The sequence below is a fragment of the Polistes fuscatus genome, unplaced genomic scaffold (assembly GCF_010416935.1).
Source record: "Polistes fuscatus isolate 324 unplaced genomic scaffold, CU_Pfus_HIC Scaffold5, whole genome shotgun sequence".
Classification (NCBI taxonomy): domain Eukaryota; kingdom Metazoa; phylum Arthropoda; class Insecta; order Hymenoptera; family Vespidae; genus Polistes; species Polistes fuscatus.
In genome coordinates, this window is record NW_025113129.1 from 13,468,375 (window position 1) to 13,487,902 (window position 19,528).

General features: G+C 43.6%; 1 protein-coding gene across 2 annotated transcripts in view; it reads right to left on the reverse strand.

The window, feature by feature from the left end:
• Window positions 1–19,528, reverse strand: part of LOC122522642 (plexin-A4) — a 150,648-nt gene that overhangs the window by 99,927 nt on the left and 31,193 nt on the right. For both annotated transcript variants that reach the window (XM_043643876.1, XM_043643877.1), the window contains exon 2: window positions 6,075–7,438. In XM_043643876.1, coding sequence (XP_043499811.1) covers window positions 6,075–7,325 — 1,251 coding nt within the window. In that variant the 5' untranslated portion in view covers window positions 7,326–7,438. The remainder of the gene's footprint in view (window positions 1–6,074; window positions 7,439–19,528) is intronic.

A 19,528-nucleotide genomic window follows, 5' to 3' on the forward strand; every position in this document is an offset into this window, starting at 1 on the left:
GGATTAAATTCGGATCGCGTTCGGTTCGCTTTGATCGTTTAGCGATACGTTCGAAGGTTCGAAGGTTCGAAGGAAAATTGTACCGTGTAGGCGCGCATCGATCGATAACAGGTGCGATAGAAAAGTACGGCGGGCTAATCGGAAAATGTTGAAAACGCGCGTAGGAGATGGTCGTCGGTGTGTCTAACGTTTCGCGTGTGCAATTACGAATCGCGACATTCGGAATCGACGGCTGAATTAAACGTCCCTTTATTGCAAAGGCAGACACGTATCGACATTCCCGTCGGATTCCGTGAAAGCCGCCGCGTAACGATTTATCGTAAACGTCGATGCGTGCAGCTTCTGCATCACTTTTTCGCTCCCAGACAAGAGAAACGGAGTTTCGATCATCGATGTCAAGGTGGTACTGGCCTGCCTGCCTGCCTGCTTGGTCTTCCATAAATTTTCTCCCTCGTAAAAGAAGAAAGTTACGATCGAAAAAGGACGGTATGGTAATTCGTTTCTTCGCAATGTTATAAGCCAAGTTATTCTCGTAAGTGGGCCCTTATCGTTAAGATCGATACCTCACCACGGGTTCTTCCTTTGAAAGTCCACGCCAAATTTAGCCCATCGCCATCGAGATTATTATTATTCTATAATAGGTACCCCCGATTTCAAACGTTCCAAGGATTAAACGAACTTTTCCATATTCCTATCGATAATTCCATGCAAATTTATGCGATTTTTATTATTGTATTATTCGTATTATTAATAATATTAATATTATTATTCTGTTATATATTCATCAAAGAGATTGTAAACATTCGACGAAATTTCTCATCACTCGTCGATATGGAAATTCGATTTCGAATGAAACTTCCTTGCGCGATGGATGCGAAATTATTATTATTATTATTATTATTATTATTATTATTATTATTATTATTATTATTTTCGTTCGTATTATTATGATTATTTTTATGGTGTAATATCGATGAAAAAGAATGCAAATAGCGGACGAAATTCGCCGTATCGTCGACGATACCTCGCGATGGAAATACGATTGCGAATTAAATTTGCAATACTTCGTGATTATTATAATTATAATTATTACCATTATTATATAATACCGACTGTAAAAAAATACCGTAAACGCTAGACGGAATTGGCCGGCCCTTTGATAACCTGATTGCAAAGGCAACTTTACCGTTATTCGCGAATATCGTTATTATTGTATCGGTATTATTTTGCGATGGCAAATAAAAAAACTTTACGACGAATGGAAAGAAAAATGCAAATTAATTCTAAAAATAGAGAAGAACTTCCGCTCTCGACGGCGTTAGGTTTCTCTTTTGGTTAAAGAAGCGCGATTTCCTTAAGTGGAAGAAGTCGAGTCGAGGGAAAGACGAAACGACATTTTGACAGCTGCCGTTGAAACTCGAAACTTAAATGAGTCACGCGTCGACGGCTGACACTTTACTCCAATTTTGAGCGTTCTAAATTTACAATTTGTAAAAATCTATTTTTTATAAATAATGAAACGAGCGCGATGGTCGGCTCGAATTCGCATCTCTATTTCATCCGGCAAAAATATATGACCAACGAAGCACAGTTTCGAATTCGATATTTACGATTAGGCAAGAATACTCGCAAAGGAAATTTTCAAATATTCGAGGAAAAATTCGATTCGCTCTTTTCGACCGTGGCTTTTGCCGACGATTAGAACAAAACCGATGAAAGAAAATCTCGTTTAACCCGATTCCGTAAAATAGCGGCCTTTTTCATTTGCCATGAACGACGGGGAGGACGCTTGGACTCCTCGAAGGAGTGGTTCCGATTCGCAGTCGTTTATCGAACTTGACTTTTCATCGCATATACGGTATATTTCGACGAAGGGAGAAACGATATCGAAAGAAAAATCTTCTAATTATTCCGAGCACGTAATTAAGACTCCGCTCGAGCTGAAAATCCGCAATTTTTTGCGACCCCGGTGCCAGCCAGGGTACCTTGGAAAAATCATATCTTTGCATTTTTTGGCCTGCTCCTTCCGTCGAAAAAACTTTCCTTTCTCGCCCATCGCGGCAACCCCTATTTCAGACAATTTTTCCTTCCTTCCTTCCGTATTCTCTGAAATATCGGAAACGAGTAGCTGCGAGCGCATAATTATAAAAAAGTATAACGAAGCTTCGGCCCTTCGACATTTCCATTTTCGAATATCCCGAGCTTCCTTCTTTTTCTCCTTTCTCTCCGTTTTCATCGCAACGTTCTTCTCGAAAAAGCGATTTATATACGGTAACAACTCGCTATTCTTACCAACGGTTATTGTTTTCTTCTACTCAATTATTCGTTGCGGTCAAGCTCCCTCGAGAAAAATGAAAAAGAGAGAGAACGAGACACGATAATGCGGTTCCTTGCCGCAAAAATAATTTCACGAGTGGAAACGAGAGAAATAAGAAAAACAAAGGAGAAGAAAAAAGTCGAGAAAAGCAACGCGAAGAAAGAACGAAAAATTTCATTAAAAACCGCAAAAACTCTACGCGGATAAATACATAAATAAATATTCTTACGTTCCGTCGTCATTCCTATTATAATTATAAGAGTATATAATTTACGATACGACGATACAAATAAAAGCTATACCGATTGTAACGACAAATTGAATACGACAAATTTGAGATGTAAAAAAGAAAAAGCGCATCGATCGCGCGTACAAAATACCTACGGGAAGATGCCCCACTTTTCCCGTATTCGAGAAAAAAACATAAGGTACGGAAAAATGGGTAAAAAATATGTAACGAGGAGAAAAAGAAAAATGAAGGAAAGTCGGCGGCGACGGCAAACCTTTCATGGACGTAACACGCACGAAGCTGAAAACGCACAGTGGTTTTCTCTGCGAGACTCTCGAACGAGTACCTGCCAAGTACACGCCCTTTATCCCTTTTTTTCTCTACCATATAGTGCGAGCACAAAGGATAAGAAAAGAAAAGAAAGGGGAAAACCGGAGAGCGAGAGAAAAATCTTTGACGAAAGCAGCCATCGCGAAAGACCTTTTTTTTCGCCATTCGAAACTTTTTAATTGCAAAGCTCGACCCGGGACCGAAGCGAAGCCATCCAATTTGCGCGAATAGGTTTTTCCTCGAACGCGACGACGGGTGGTCGGTCTCCGCCGATGACGAACCGAACCCTTCTCCGACCTTTCCACCTATCCTTTTGTGACGTAAAAATTGAATCCGAGCGAGATTTCATCTTTCCACTATAGGCGTACGTACACACGCCTGTATACGTATACTATAGATAGTATATCTTTGGATCCGTTAGTTACCAGCTTAGCCTTTATCTAAATAGCGCATGCTAAAAAGTCTATCGAAAAGAAAGGAAAATGCGACGCGCGCGATAAGGGCAAATTTATTTTCTTCTCGCCGAAAATCTACTTTCCATCGTCATTCGAAATACGTCGATCGAATATAGTTTCCTTCCGTGCGCGATTCGTAAAACGATATTCTCGATCGGGAAAAAGATAAGAGGAGACGAGCGTATAAACTCGCAATAAGCTTCCCCGTTTAACGTTCTCCTGTTTGATCACCCTATTGCCGTGTACGCGGATATATATATATGCGTATATACAATAGGTAGGGAAACGCCGTATTCGCTTTATACATACAAATAGACACAATGACTCGCGAAAGTATTTCAACACTTACCACGAGATACTTTTATAATATACAATACTCGGAGAAAAATATTTAGTAAGTACGACTCTATAAATTATACACATACGTATACACATAATTATATAATAATTAATACTTTTTATAAATGACGAATCGGTCATTTTACTTTCGTTCTCGAATTAGCGAGGAATAATCGTAAGTCGATGACGCGAACGCGCTAAAAAGACAAAGAGAAAGAGAGGGCAAACCGGAGTCGTTGGAATGAAAATGAGGGAGAGAGGGAGATCATTAATCGATTTTTGCGAAAAGCAGATATTCTCGGTGAAAGCTCGTCGTCGACTCTAACGAACGTAAATACATAGATAATTTCCATTCTCGTCGTCTAAGACTCGTGCAAATAAATTCGAGCTCTCGTTCGTAGACGATATCGTTTGTTTACAGAAGCTTCTTCCGCCTCTCGTTTCTCTTCTCTCTTTCTCCGTCTTACTTTCAGTCCCGTAATACCGATATCAATTACGCTTATCTTTAAAAGAAACATTTACTTGGAAGCTTTTACCATTTCTGTTTACACCCTCCTCGATTTACTAATTCCTTTTGGTAATAATATCGACGATAAGATGGCAGGAAATACGATCGAACCTATTAGAAATATTTATCGCATTTCTATAGATCGGATTACTCGAATGTACGACTCGTAAATAAAGACGTAAATACGGATCTTTTGTAAAACGAGAGAGAGAGAGAGACGGACAAAGTAATTGGATCACTCGTCTCTCGGTGTTCATTCACGAGAAGGTCCAGCCTATACACAGCGTTCCCCATTCGATGAATGGAGTCGGCAAAAACGAGACACCTGTCGCGGTAGTTTTCGCTGTTCCGTTTCAAGGTCTATGACGTAGCACCATTTTTATTTTCTCTCGCCTGCGAAATTTAATTTTTTGTATTCGTACGTCGCGCGTCTCCGAAAGAAAATCTATTCGATCGCGTGGGAACAAAGACAAAATCCATACGATTCTATTTTTAAAAGGAGAAATATTTAATAGCAAACAGTCGTCTCTCTCTCCGCTTCTTTCTTTTTCGGGTGCCACGCCAGCGGAATTTCTCGTACCATCTCGTCTCCGAAAGTGCCGAGTAAAGCGACATTCCCCCGCTTAAAAATAGACACCCCGCGCGCTCCTTCCCCTTTCCGGCATTCTGCATTCCAATTTTGCTCCCTCTCTCTCTCTCTCCCCCTCAGGACGAGGACAAATCATTCCCGATTCGACGAGAGTCCTTCCCTAACGAAGCGTTCTTCCGTCTTAATATTTACAACTTTTCTTCGAGTCTAAAGTGAGAAAGGCACGGAGAGAAAAAGAATGATATTACAAGTTTCTCTTTTGGTCGTACGACTAAAGGCGAATCTCGTCCTTGGTAGAAAAATGATATTCTTGGCGCGTTCGCGTCCACGAGATTTCTTTATATTTTCGAAAGCAAACAGGTTCTTCGTCTTCTTTTTTCTACTGCATCTCTCTCTCTCTCTCTCTCTCCCTCTCATCTAACGGTGAGAAAGTACGCGATGGACACAAAGGATCTTTTCACGTTGGAAAGGGTGAGAAAAATGTCGAAGCTATGAGAGAACGCGTGAGAAAAAGGGAAAAAGGGAGAACGAGGGGTGGGAGAAAGAACGCGGATAAGGAAGACCATAAAGGAGATAAAGATTGTTTGCCCTGGTCTCCGAGATAACGTTCTTCTCTTTTTCTCGTAACTCGGCTCGTTTTCAAAGTTTCGCTAGACCAAAGGACCCCTTCGATCCTTCTACTCGCTTTTTCTTGTTTATCTTCTTCTCTTCTCTTTATTTACTCCGCTCTCTCCGTCTCTTTCTCTCATTTTCTTCCCAGCCCGTATTCTTGGAATACTACAATCTTGGGAATTTCGGATCGGAAAAATTCTTTAAGAGAATAGAACGAAATAAAATGAAAATCGTAGGGCCGAGAGAGCAAAAACGGAGGGAAAGGGAGGAGCGTTAGGAAAACGCCGCGTCCGGAGATAAAGGAGAGAAAGAACGAAGTAGCGTGTGTGTGTGTGTGTGCGTGCGCGCGAAGGGGAAAGAAAAAGGTAGGTACGTATAAAGAAACCAAACGAAAAGGAAAGTGCACGCGCGCGAAACGGCCTCTCTCTCTCTCTCTCTCTCTTCTCCTTTCTTTTTGTTCGCCGACGAATCTGCGAGAGAACGGGCTTCCTCCTCTCCTACGCGTATTTCCCCATCTCTTTCGCGCTCTCCGATGCCACCTGTTACGTAAATACGGATGTGCCCCGCTACCCGCCTGCCACCCACATACGGCCGACGCGCGACTATCGATTCGCTCCGCCGCGATAGAGCGAAAGGACTCGGACTTTTTCGGGCCCTTTTTTTTTTTTTTTAGAAAAATGTACAACAGTACTCACCGTTGATATGCACTTGTGACTCGGCGAGATAAACTCCAATCCGCGTTGTCCTTCGCCGGTAAAGCATTTCTGTATATTGGTCATGAACTTCCTCCTGATAGCTTTGAGAGAATAGACGCAAAGCGCCGAGAGGGGTTTGGGGACGTCGCTGCTGGTGCCGTTGCTCTCGGCGAAAACGGCGAAGAGGACGTCGTCCTGAGCGGTTATGCCGAGATCGCCGGCTAAAACGGAGCCGGCTTTACCGACGTAAGCCGCCTGCACCAGATTGTAGATCTTGACGTCGCTGGTGCAGTTGATCGGTATCTCCGAGTAGGAATAATAGTGCTCGTCGTCGTGGCAGACCCGGACGAGCTTCGATATGTAAATCGCGGTGTCGGTGTTCTTCATTTGCGTCGTGAGAAAGTAACTGAAGCCGCCGCTGCTGAACCCGTAAATGTAATTGATGGGGTACCGCTCGCGGGAGAGCGAATTTACGTACATCCTGGTACCGGTCGTCACCGCGGTTTCCGCGATGTTCAACATCTTGTCCTTGTCCAAGGACCTCGAGCTAACGGCGGGCACTTCGGATCTGTACGGCGAGTTCCCGGTAAACGTAACTCCCACGTACATAACCTGAGAAACCGGGGGATTCGGTGGGCCCGGCGCTATGAAAGCCACCGTAGACGCCGTCGGATTGTTCGCGACGACCGCTTCGCGAACCTCTTGCACGACGTCCGATATATTGTGAAGATTCCGCACGGTACACATTCCCTGAAACAATATGCCGCAAGAGATGAGACGGGTCGTCGTGTAGTCGATGACCAGGGCCTTGTTGACGTTGTCCACCGGCTTCTTGAGCGTCTCCTGCGGACAGTCGATCATCGAGCAAAAGGTCGAGTCCCCCTGCGGGCCCGTCACGACCTGCACCACTGGACTCAAATCCGGCGAGAGTTGATACAAACGATTGACCGCCCCCACGTACACTCGACCCGTGTTCTTGTCCACCACCAAATGATTCATACGTTCGACTATGCTATCGTGAAACCTTTGCACTATGTCGGCCGGCGTCGAACGAACGCCCGGCAATCGCGGCGCCAATATCACCAAGATCGCCAACAACACTCGGATTTGTCTGTTCGACGACGACGACGACGACGACGACGACGACGACGATCCCAAAATCGAGGTTCCCATCGTCCTCGCGGATACCGCCGCGACCGCTCCCCCCAACGCGCCCCCATCGACCCCACCCTCGCCCGGGAAGACTACCATTCTATTCTACTATCTCTATTCGGATCCTGGTCGTCGCGATTTTTATCCCCTTTCTCCTCTTCCTCCTCCTCCGCTGCTTCCTCCTCCCTGCGAAGGGAGTTGCAGGGCCAGCCCTGAAACAACCAAAATCGAATATGTATTAAAGTTCGCCCCCGCACCTTTGCGTCATATGAAATATCAATTATTCGCGTTTATCGGATTGATTCGATTAACGACCTGAAAATATAATAAAACATTATTACGTTGTTCGCGTTTAATTATCGATTACGAAGGTACGCGGGGAGATGATTTTTTTATTAATCTTCTCAATAATGCAAGTACATTATTTTTCTCCCAACGAATAACGATATAGGTACTATCCGTATCGTAGCGCGAGATTTATTTAGATTTGTAATTAACGATCGCGCGCATCCGTAATCGGAATATTAATCGATAGAAATTCGTCGAACGCATTTTCCAACGATGCCAAACGTAAATCGATAAATAATATAAAGTTTCATTTGGAATCGAGAAAGTTTCGGCTGTCGTCCATTGGCAAGGTTTACACGCCGGTAACACCTCTCTTCTTCGATCGAGATTAAACAAAAGCCAGACGAGATATCTAATAGCTCCGACCTCGGTGATAATTACTATCGCGTCAGCGAGAACTCTCCTCCGCGTAGGAGAAAATTCGAGTAGGATTTCGTACGAATCGATGACCCGGAGGGACCAAAACTCTGACGGAAAAAGAGTATTAAATGAAACGAAAGGCTCGATTTTCCGCGAGCTCTGCGAAAAATATCCAAAGAAAGAAGAAGGCGCGCGGTGCGGGTACCATCGGAGAAGCCAGGAAAGAAGGTTTATTTCGATAATCGTCCCTTCTCTTTATAAATAAGTGGAAAACGTAATGATCGGCGAGCGAGAAGACAAAGGAACTGGATCGTGGCACCTATCCAACGTGGGGAAGAGATAAGTATCGGGAACTCTGTCACCCGCGCAAAGAAATGACGACGACGACGACGACGGGGTTAAGTTAGGAACGTGCCGTACGCTTGTATACGCTTTTCTTCCCATTATGAAGAGTACCAACGCGCACCTCTATGTAGGTTAAAACTATAATTAACGAGAATCTTAATTGCCGCGACGGTTTACGAACCGCGATACATTCGCGATCCGATCCCGATCTCGGCCTAACGAGAATGTTAACGCGAGCAAGATGCTACGAAAAATTATTCCACACGAGTGTTGGTAGCCAAACATTAAACGAACCTGAAATGATAGATTAACGACGTCGAGATACTTTAGACGCGATAAATTTTCATACCACGATCCCTGACTCGTTTCCTTTTTTTTTCCCCCCTCCTTCCTATACGCAGTCATTTGAATACCTAATTAGAAGGAGGAATGAAAATGATTAGACACCTTAGTAGGTGTGTGTGTGTGTGCGCGTAGATATGTAATAACGAGCGATAATCGAATACAAAGTGTCTACGATGCTTCGACGAGATAAAAATAATCATCCGAGAGAAATAAATACATTTTATTTATCATCGTCGTTCGATCTTTTTCAACGGGGACGATGTTAAATTGAAACACTTTGCGAGAGGTATTTAGATGATCATTCCTCGATCCAATTATATAAATGTATGCACGTTATATCTAATGAGAGAAAGAGAAAGGGGTCACGACTCGAATCCTCTCGTTAGGAAGATCAAATCGAAAAGGAACAAGTGAAATCAAAGAAAATAAAGGAAAAAAGGAAGAGACGCTACGGAGACGACGACGACGACGACGACGACGACGACGACGACGTTCGTCCTAAGAATTTTAAAAAGTTACCGGAATAGTAAGTTCGATTTAAGGGAAAAGAAATGGAACTTTCCTTTCGAGGAGAAGGAGAGAGAAAGTTACGAGGAGCTGGAATTTAAATAGGTCTTTCGAACGGCCAAATTAGCCGAACGTGCATGCAAGGCGGAAGGGGGAGGAGGAGGAGGAGGAGGAGGGGAGGGGGCGTTTTCGCAAGCGAAAAACACCTTTAAGGAGATAAAGTTCGTCCAAATAAAAGAACACAGTTGGATGCGGTCGAGCACGTTTAATCGGAGGAAGGGACGATGACACCTAGCTACGAACGTTTTCCTCCTTCTTCCTTCTCCGCGTATATTCTTTCTCCTCCGTTGTACGTTTATTGTTCCTCTACGCGTACTATTTCTCGAGAGACCCGTAAATACTCGACTAATGGACACCCGCTACCATCGTTGCTTACCCTTAATGGAGAAAGGAGAAATTATAAAGCGAGCGTAAGGAGAAAACAAGAGCCGAGAGTTGCTTTGAAGAGAAATAGAACAAAGCGAAAAAAAGCAAATTCAACGCGGGATAGCAAAGGTTTGTACTAGAGGTTTACTAGAAAGGATCGAACGTAGGAAAAATCAGACGTCGTCTTTAATGAGACGAGAGAGACGGGTAGAAATAGCGGCGCGTCTTTGTCGAACGTTATTCCTCCCCCCCCTCCCTCTCTTTGGCCACGGCCGCCACTCTTCTTTGGAGGAGAAACGCGACGGACAAACTTGGTTCGGTGCGAGTTCTTTCTTGAAAAACGAACGGATAGATATAAGGCGAGAAAAGCGTAGAAAAAGGACAAGGAAAAGATAGGAAAAGGAAGAGGAAAAGGAAAAGATCCCTTTAAATCTTTCCGCTCTTTCGTAGCTTTCTGCTCTCTCTCTCCTGATTTCTCATTAAGTAAATGGTCCGTAGATAAAAACTGTCGTGAAAACTTCCACGGGCAGGATTTTAAACGGATACACGAACTAAACGAGAGTTATACCCTTATACCTACTCCAAAGGTAGAGCTTATTTTACTTTAAAGCGAACTAAAACCTTTTTTTTTTTATCTCTCTTTCTCTCTGTCTATTAATCTGCTTATCTAAGTATCTACCTATTTATTTTCTTCTCAACTCGGCAATACTCGCTTATCGCATCGCGACAATTCTTATCGTTCGTCGATAAACAATTAAGCGGAAACTAGCCATTCGCGAGAAAACTTGGATTTATTTACTTGTAATAAAGCACGAAAGGGAAGGAAAGGCTTGCTCGATGAAAAAACGAGGAGAGAGCAAAGTCTCGAAGCCGAGCGAGCCAACGTGAAATCTCCAGCGGTCCGACGAGTTCGAGGCACTAATGAGTCTTTAACGAGTTAAACAATCGTTAATGAGTTTAAACAATCTTCCGAAGGTACGAGAAGAAGAGCACCCAGACGAGTCGGTGCCCCAACATTTCACTCCCTTTACGTTTTATAACGTCGACGATTTCTTCTTCGGTATATTCTCGAGAGCCCGAACATTCGTCGTCCCGTTTTATTACCGACCAACTTTTATCTTCTCTTCTTTTTTACTTTCTTAAACTGTCTCAGCCGTTCATCGCTTTCCGCGCTTTTCCGATCAAAACTAACCCCGAACATCTTCGTTCCGCCATTTTACATTTATATCTCCGTACGAAATGAATTAGGGAAAGAGATAAAATGGAAAAAAAAAAAAAAAAAAAAAAAAAAAATGGAACATTTGTCGTCTTATAGGAAACTGTATTAGATAAAGCATACACTAATACAGGGCAATTCAGACGCAAATATTAATCTACGAATTGCAAATTATCCGACACATTTGAAAATCAACATGTCGGGGTGTTATACAACTCGCATTTTCGAAAGCGAAAAAATGCCACCGCAAATACAAGGGGGAGAGATCATCGTCCGGTGGTCAGACTCGAACCTGGGATCTTGGGATTGTTGAGCGTGCACTTAAGCGACGAGCTACTAAGCGACGAACTACCAACCGACCACTCTAAACGAATCTTCTCCGAGTTTTCCTAACGCGTAATCATAACTTGACTGAAAAAGAGTTAGCAAAAGGAAAAAAAGAAAAGCCTCGTATTAATACCGTTGAACTCCTCGTACGTCCTCGTTTGAAAAAGTTGTCGCAAACTGCGGCAAGAAAATAAAAAAGAAAGAAAGTAGAAGGAAGGTTCGCTTGGCGTTTGCAAAGTTTTTATTGTCGAGGCGATAAGAATCGAGGGAATGACGTAGCGTAGGTTGGAACGAAGAGAGTTCCGAGAGGACAGGAGGAATGGACTCGCGTTCTTTGCGAGCAACGCTCGACCATAAACGTCTCTGCGAGCATGTGTGCGTTCGCGCGCGCGTGTAAGATGGCCGTCGCAAATCGAGCATGCACGCACGTCTACCGCAACGGGGGTTGTAAAAGTACCTCCTCCGCAACGCTTCCTTTATCGACTTTTATTTTTTTTTATTCCTAAATTACTTTGACTCGAAACGCACACATTCTAACACAATGGACGATAATTGAAATTTTCTTTTGATTCGCGAGGAGGCATTCGTCGGCCACAGGTTGCTCGCTACGTATTTATACTTACATACGTAGCACAAGTTTACCGACTCTCGTTTCAATTCATCGAGCAAAGTCGAATGCACTCTCGTATTCGCTCGGCGGCTCGTTGCATATGCAACATACATCTCGAGCGTCGATCAAAACGCGAGAGAGATGAAATATATCGAAGAAAAATAAATACAAACTGGAATGTAAAGAAAGTTGCGTAAGAAAGACGTTTTATTTATTTCCGGATAACAAACGAAATGAAGTGTCGACTCGCGCTCGACCGAGAGAGAAATAAAACGAACGAAAGAGAAGCAGAAGAAACGGGAAAGAAGGAGGGGGAGGAAAAAGGAGAGACTCGATGCTCGGTAAAGGCCATTTACCGGTGACAGAGACAAATAGAACCGGGTAGGTAGGTACCTACGATGACGATGGAGGCATAGCAAAAGAAAGAGAGAGAGAAGCACACGTGTGTCGTCCAACTTGTTAAAGGTAGGCGAGTTGGAAGTACGAGTCGGGAGAGTAGGAGAATACGGTCGGAGAGAGTTCGTGGCAGGGCCGTGGCAGGGCCGTGGCAGGGCCGTGACTCGCCTCCGCGGTGCCCACCGTCGCCACCCTATTGAATAATTTCGTGGCAATTAGCGAGTAGCTCCCGTTACCGTATACTCGGAACTTTCAGTTCTCCGATCATCTTTCGTCTTAACCTATATTTTCTAGATTCCGATTTAACTTTAGAAGAAGAAGAACAACATTTGGTTGTTAAAGTTAATCGAGTTAGGAAGGAATAAGCGTACTTTGGGTAATAGTTTTAGGCTCTAACGCGTAAATATGTACATATATATAGACGCGTTGATTCGGTAGAGTATGATTTTTTGAACGTCCTTTCCCGGTTGTTTCATGAATACGCGAGGAACGCATAGGCATCATCGTTTCCACGGTGACGAGCAACGCGAGAGTATCCTCCCCATATTCCATTTATCCTTCATATATGAATTAAACGAATTCCAAATGGGAGGACGCTATCGAGTTTTCCAATTAAATATCGCGCTCGCTGCTGTTGCCGTGGATCGTTAATTCGTAGAATGATTAAAGCGACCGATTACGGACCAACGGAATGCGAATCGCGCGATTTCTTCTTTTGTATCGTTCGTCGAAAGACGTTGTTTCCAAGGATCGATGATGATATTCGAAAAGAGGCCTCTATATATTTATATCCGTTTCAGCTGGAAACGATAAATAATAAAATATAAATAAAGGAACGTTCGTTCCACTAGCTAGGTTGTATTAGGAAGGAAAGGCTAGTCCCGCACGGTTGGCTATCTAAGCGAGCGCTAATGTGAAAGTAACGAGAACAGGGTCCAGCAGCTCGAAGTATAATGCTGACGTAATGCACGAGCCACGTGTTTCCGCTTAATGGAAACTTTTCGCAAATCCGCTAGCCGATCGATAGCTCCTGACGTAGGTACAACGACGCGACGTTAACTCTCGCTAAAAAGCTTCTCTCAAAGATTTCTCTGGAAAATCGTTCCATTGCTCAAAGATCATCGAGACGAGTTCGTCAAAGGCCAGAGAGCAGATGTTTTTCCAGGCGCGTACTTAAAAGAGCCGCAAGAAGCTGCGAGACAATTTGAAAAGGAGCAGGGGGCGTAGAAGAAAGATGTTCTCTAAATTCTCTCTCCGTCTCTCCCTGTTCGGAACGTAAGCTCGATGCCGCGTTAAGTTTCTCCTATATTTCAGCGTAGATCCCGAAACCCCCGAGGGTCGTCCGTAACCATCGAAGCTTTGGGGTTCGCTTAAACCGATGCTTAGATAGAGAGGTAGGTTCACGCGTACTCGGGCGTTGCGAGTGTGGTGCGTGCGCAAGAGGGAAGGAACGCCATAAAGCACCCTCCTCGTAGTTCGATGTGCTGCACCGAGCGGGGGGTAAGGAGCGGCCGACAAAACCCTAACGGATAGTCGAAAACGCACGACCCGCAAACACGGGCGCGCGTTGTCCCAAGGACAAAGGATACCGTCGGGACGAAAAGATTGCACCACCCCTGCCATTGCACCCCGCCCTTTCTACAAACGTAATCCTCCTGGCTCCGCAAGTTTCGAAACTCGCGTAGCCCGAACTACCATTAAAAGGGAGAGAGAGAGCGCCGCGGCGTTTGTTTGCCTATATCGAGGAGCCTTTTCGAAGAAGAAAACTAGGGATTGCCGGCGACGATCGATTATTTGCAGAGGCTTTGCAACATGGAAACAGGAGGGAGACGAGGAAAATTCGACGAATCGAACTTAAAGATCGCAGGTGCTTGCGTTATTCGAAAAGGTGCCTTCTAAACTATGCGCTCTTCCAAAAGGAAGGACTCGCTAACTCTGGTCTAAGAGGTAAAAGCAACTCCGATCTCGGCTACCGCGGTACCGTGGGAACTCCGAGCCGAGTCTCCGAGAGAGAAAGCCTTTAACGCGTGGCCAAAGAACGCTCCGCGAACGTCTGTATTTAGGATGGCGAATTGAATTTCAAATGGAGTCTCTCGCGCGAAAAACACAGACTATTTCACAGGCGATTTCTCTCTCGCGAATAGTCCACTCGAACGATATTCGAAATTAGGACGCACCCTGCTGGCTTTTCAATATTCCTGCGCAAACCTGTTTCGTCGCGTGCTTCGGGTTTAATAAAAGGAGCATTGACATAAGATGGCTTCCAACAAAAGGAAAGAGAGTCGAAGTTTGCACTTTCGTTGGGAAAAGTAGGAAGGTAAGGTGGCAAGAAAGGAGGGAAGGAGGAAGAAATAATAGATGGGTCTCGCGCGAAAAGCGACGGTTCGCGGCTCCATTGTTTTTCTTCTACGGAATGTTTATCGTAGACTATTTTAAACGAGCTTGCAGTTTCCTCCAGGGAGACGGAGAGAAAAGTCGTAAATAATAACATCTATTTCTACTCGCTTTTCTCTCTTGCTCCATTTTTTGCCTTTCTAAAATAAAAACTGGAAGAAGGAAGATGAAATTTAAACGTAACGTAATGGAGAGAAAGAAAGAAGAAGAGAGAACACGAGAAAACACGAGATCTCGTTACATTAATCAGAGCTGCCCGAAGGTTCATGGTTTTATAATGGAAAGAAGGGGGAGAGGCGGCTGAAGCCCTCGTGGCTCGCGTAACCGATCGATTATCGATAAAGTAATAATACTTTGTCACCAATTAAGCCGGTTACTATTAATCGTCCTGCTTTTGATCCTGCAATTAAAGTTACCTTTGTTTTTTATCTCGAGTAACTATGCACGCGTGCATACGCTAAATAATTCAGTTCGAAAAGTAAAAGTAATGCTTAGCTTTACCGTAATAATGGAAAATATATTTCGTTCTTTGATATTGAAATAAAAGAAGAAAAATAGTCGCGCCGTATACTTTTATGGTGGTCGGAAGAGTTTGAAATCACCGTAGTACTGGGTAGATAGGGCAAACGAGGGGGACCAAGGGGAAGAGACAAGAGCACCGTAAGGCTTTTCCATCCAACCTAATCCAGTTTTGATTATAAATCACTTAAAGCCGTCGTCCTGGCGGCGAAACGAAGTTTTCCAAGACTACGACGACGTTCGTCCACCGCGTCCAACCCCCCATTTTGCTCGTCGACTACATTTACCGACTTTGCCGTGCCGAGTAATCGAAGGATTTATACGGAAAAAACGTCGAGCCTCGTGAAATAAAAGATAAAGACTAAAGACGCCGTACGTCCCCCCCCACCCTGTTTTTTCCGTCCGAAGCTCAAAGAGAAAGGAAAAATCGGATCCACCTTCGCGCAAATTTTCTTTTTCTTTTTCTTCCTATTTTGTATTCTTCGTTTGATTCATGGACCTCTCATGGATATAGCATACGCGATAGCCAAGTTAATGCGCATCCACGTAAGCGCCTTCGAGATGTAATCTCTTTTTATAATAGTTAACTCATCTCTTTTTTTCTTCGATCGTTAGGTAAAAATGTAGAGAATAAATGCTAGAAAAGTATATTGAAGCGATTACGTAAAAGAAAGAAAAATAATAGAGAGAAGGAATTTAGGTTTGTCGGACGAGTCGAAAGCAATTTGCACGTCTGAGATGATACACCGTAGCTGGCTTCCTAAATGCATCACAATGTCGAATCACGAGTAAGCACGCGTTACGTCAGGGTTAGCATGATTCATACGCGAGATAACGTCGCACGTCGAGGTAATTATCGTCCTCGTAAGCGAACAAAAGGCCATGCGCAAGGGGTATCTTAATGAGCGACGGAGTGGAAAGCCGGATTCGATCTCGAATCGATGACGTCGCGTTATCCTCGAATGCTTCCTCACTCGAGAACCTTCGTCCTTTCCATTCCTAGTACATTCCTAGTCATTCATTTATAACATAGCAAATACAAAGATATAATATACACGATATACGTATACGATACCTTTTACGTACCTACTTGCGTATTTCGAATATTAAAATTCATTTTCGATTCATTTTAAATTCATTTTTAACTCGCTCCCAGTTCATTTTCAATTCATTTTAATCTGTCGCCTTTCGGCGAATAGTGTTTTATTAAAAGACTAAACGCAACCCGCGATAAATAACTTCTAAAATTCTGGCCGTTTAATTAATACCCATACGGGGTTATACTTTGCGTGCAGCTATATTCGAGAGCCGAAGTTGATTTTTCGTTTTCATGCGCTTCCATAACAACCCGTTTCATAAATTCGATATTATATCCCAATGGAGGGATCGGAGAAAGATTTCCGATAAAAAATAAAGGATATTTAATAATAAGCGAAAATGACGATCGGCCGTAGAAATTATTATGAAAAGTATCGAATCGATAAAGGGAGGGCAGCAAGGCGCCAAAAGTTCGTAGACTTTAAAACATCGGCTTGGAACTTTTGACCTACCTGCGTAGAAAAAGCTGATAGCGATGAAAAGAAATCGGAAGGTCGGAAGTAACGTACCGTTCTTATCTCTTATCGCATTTTCTAACGCGAAAAGCACGGAAAAGGAAAAAGTGCGTGGTTTCTCGTAGAATGGTAGGGAGAGAGATCGTCGTCCACCGCCAGCAGAGGTCCGGGCCAGGGTAATTTCATCCACTTTTTATTGGCACCAGGCGGACTTTGAGGCCTTAAGCCACTTAGATTTAATAGCGCGAGCGCGAGAGAATAAGAAAAACGAAAAAGGCGCGCAACGAGATCTTACGTTAAACGAACGAAACGACGTGCAAGAATAATTCGTGTCAGAAAAAAAAACTGAATAAATATTACTGGACAATTTTCACGACAAAGAGCATAGAAAGAAAAGTTCGAATAGTTGAATTAACGTGGTCCGACGGAAGGAGCAACTAGCAGCATCCGCGAATGTTGCTCGCATTCCTCTTATTAACTATTATCCTATAGGAAGAAAATAATAAGGACTTTTGGAGAGTTTGCGCGTAGGGGCGTGTATACGTAATTTGCATATATATGTATATACATGGTGTTCCGATTGGCGAAGGAACGTTTCAGCGGCGTTTGAAAGTTTTCTCGAGTGGCGTTTACCTTTAAACCGTATCCGCTCGACGCGAGTAAGGCTTCGTTAACCCCAAAAGAGGTCGTAAAGTTCGTTCCTACAGCGAGTATTTTCCAACACCCCCACTGTGGCAAGACTTACGATCCAACTAAGTAACGATTTCTAATGCGACCTAACGACAAAATAAGATGTTCAACGCGTTGTAAAAATACAAGTCCTAAATTATTAATTATAAAAACGCGGCGATCGAATCGATTTTTCTAAAACGAGAACTCGTACCGCGAACAAAAAATACGAAACATTTTTGCGCTTACTTACGCGAATACGCGCGCGTACCTACGTATCTCTCGCTCGAGGCGTGCCAAGGCGAGCTGAAATATCTTCTTGGAAGATCGATAACGCAAACCTACTATCTTACGAGAAGAAGAAAAGCCGAGAAAAAAGAGATATACAAAAGTATATAATATAAACGGTTTCTTCGGCTTTAATCGAATGACGTAAGAAGAACGCGACGGGGTTAATACGACGAGAGAGATCTTTCGCATACGCATCCGCGAGAGTGTTATCGTCGAACGATTCATTTGCATACGGAATAAATATCCGAGGCTCGCGATATCTATCTTCTATCATCTAACGGAGATCGCTTGTTCTTTTTTCCAAATAAAAAATAACCGATCTAAAATAGGAAAATATCGGCGAAATAAATCAAAAACGTCCAGGATCGACGACACGCGACGGTGCTTTAATATTCCTGGAAAGAGTTAGGACATCCGTTTTCTCCAAAGTTCTTGCGGAACGAATGTGCTCGAAAAAAGAAAGGCGTGCCAAGTTATTAGGCGAAAGCGAACGCGCGGATGTCATCCGTGATAATAAGTAAGAGAAACGCTTCTCTCTCCCTCTCTCTCTCTCTCTCTCTCTCTCTCTCTATTTACGTTTTCTTTCCTCTTACAGTTCGAAAGCTCATGTATATATTCCGTACGTAGTAGATGCGTTACGTAAAACGAGCAATATTCGTCGTCGCGAAAATGCGTTAGCTACGTTTTATTACGTGAGAATAAAGGAAAGAGGAGAGAGAGAGAGAGAGATATGTTATCTAAACACGAAAAGGCTCGAGACACGATAGTTTCGAGGGAAATTATGAGGACGATCAACGATGGATAAACCGAAGCCGCTTCGTTTTTCAACGCGAAAGGAGGCAACCAGGCGACAAAGTGGCTCTGCGTGTACTCTGCCTCGTCGATCTCGTTTAACGATAAACCATTCAAAAGTATTACGTACGAATATGCTTGTCGCGCTAACGGCTAACAGAGATCAATGGTTCCCCGATGAGATAATTAATACGTTTCTAGTTTCAACGATATCGTCCCGTTGCGTATTGCTCGCGCATGTAGGTATAGAAAAAGAGAGAAGTTTTGCTCGAAAGTATACATCGGAATATACGACTCTTGGTTTATTTGTTTCGAATAAATGATCGAGTCGGCGGGCGAAACGCGTATATTTATGCGCCGCGTCGATTAATAATTTACGACGAATATAATCAATGAAAAATGTTGAAATATCGTTGAGGATCGAACGAGGATGGATCTCGATTCGTTGGGAAAGAAAAAGGAGAGACTCGCCGAGCAAACGACCATTTCTTTATCTCATTCTTCATCATTTTCTCATTGTCGAGAAAAAAGAAAAAAGGAAAACACGGAGAGTAAAAGCGAAAATTCAAAGGGCAAAAAGCGAGGCAATGATCGGACGGGTGGCTACCGCGAGAAGAAATAATAAGAAGAAAAGGAAGAGAAAAGTAAGGGTGAGGAAAATTGAAAATTGCCCCGGTAGACAGCAGTTACCGTAATGACCCGTATTATCGGAACTCTTTGTGGCGTTTCGCTAAAGTTACGCCCGATATACCACGGTTATTCCACTTACGGTCGCTCGTCGAAACTCCAAAGAAAATATACGAAATTTGAGAAAAAGCGAATAAAGAAACGCGTCTCGAGTAATTGGAGGATCGATCGAGGAGAGAACCACCGAAATTTCTTATTCCCAACATTATTATTAACAACGATGATAATACGTTTCGTCGCGTTGTCTTTGAAAAAAGGCCCTAGGAAGGGCCTCCCCGCGAGCTAAAATGATTAATGACGATTACGAGTTCCATCGTATTCCGTCGCGGCCGGCTAATAAATCTCTTTTTCGAACGAAGAGACGCGCGCGCGACTCTCTCCTACGCAAAACGAGGCAGATTATTAATCATGGTCGGGCGAACGCGCGCGAGAACAATGCAGCGGGAACATCATTCGTAAGCATAAATCGTATCGCATCTTTGTCGGTAATGCCCAAGTTATACCAACGATCGCGTAT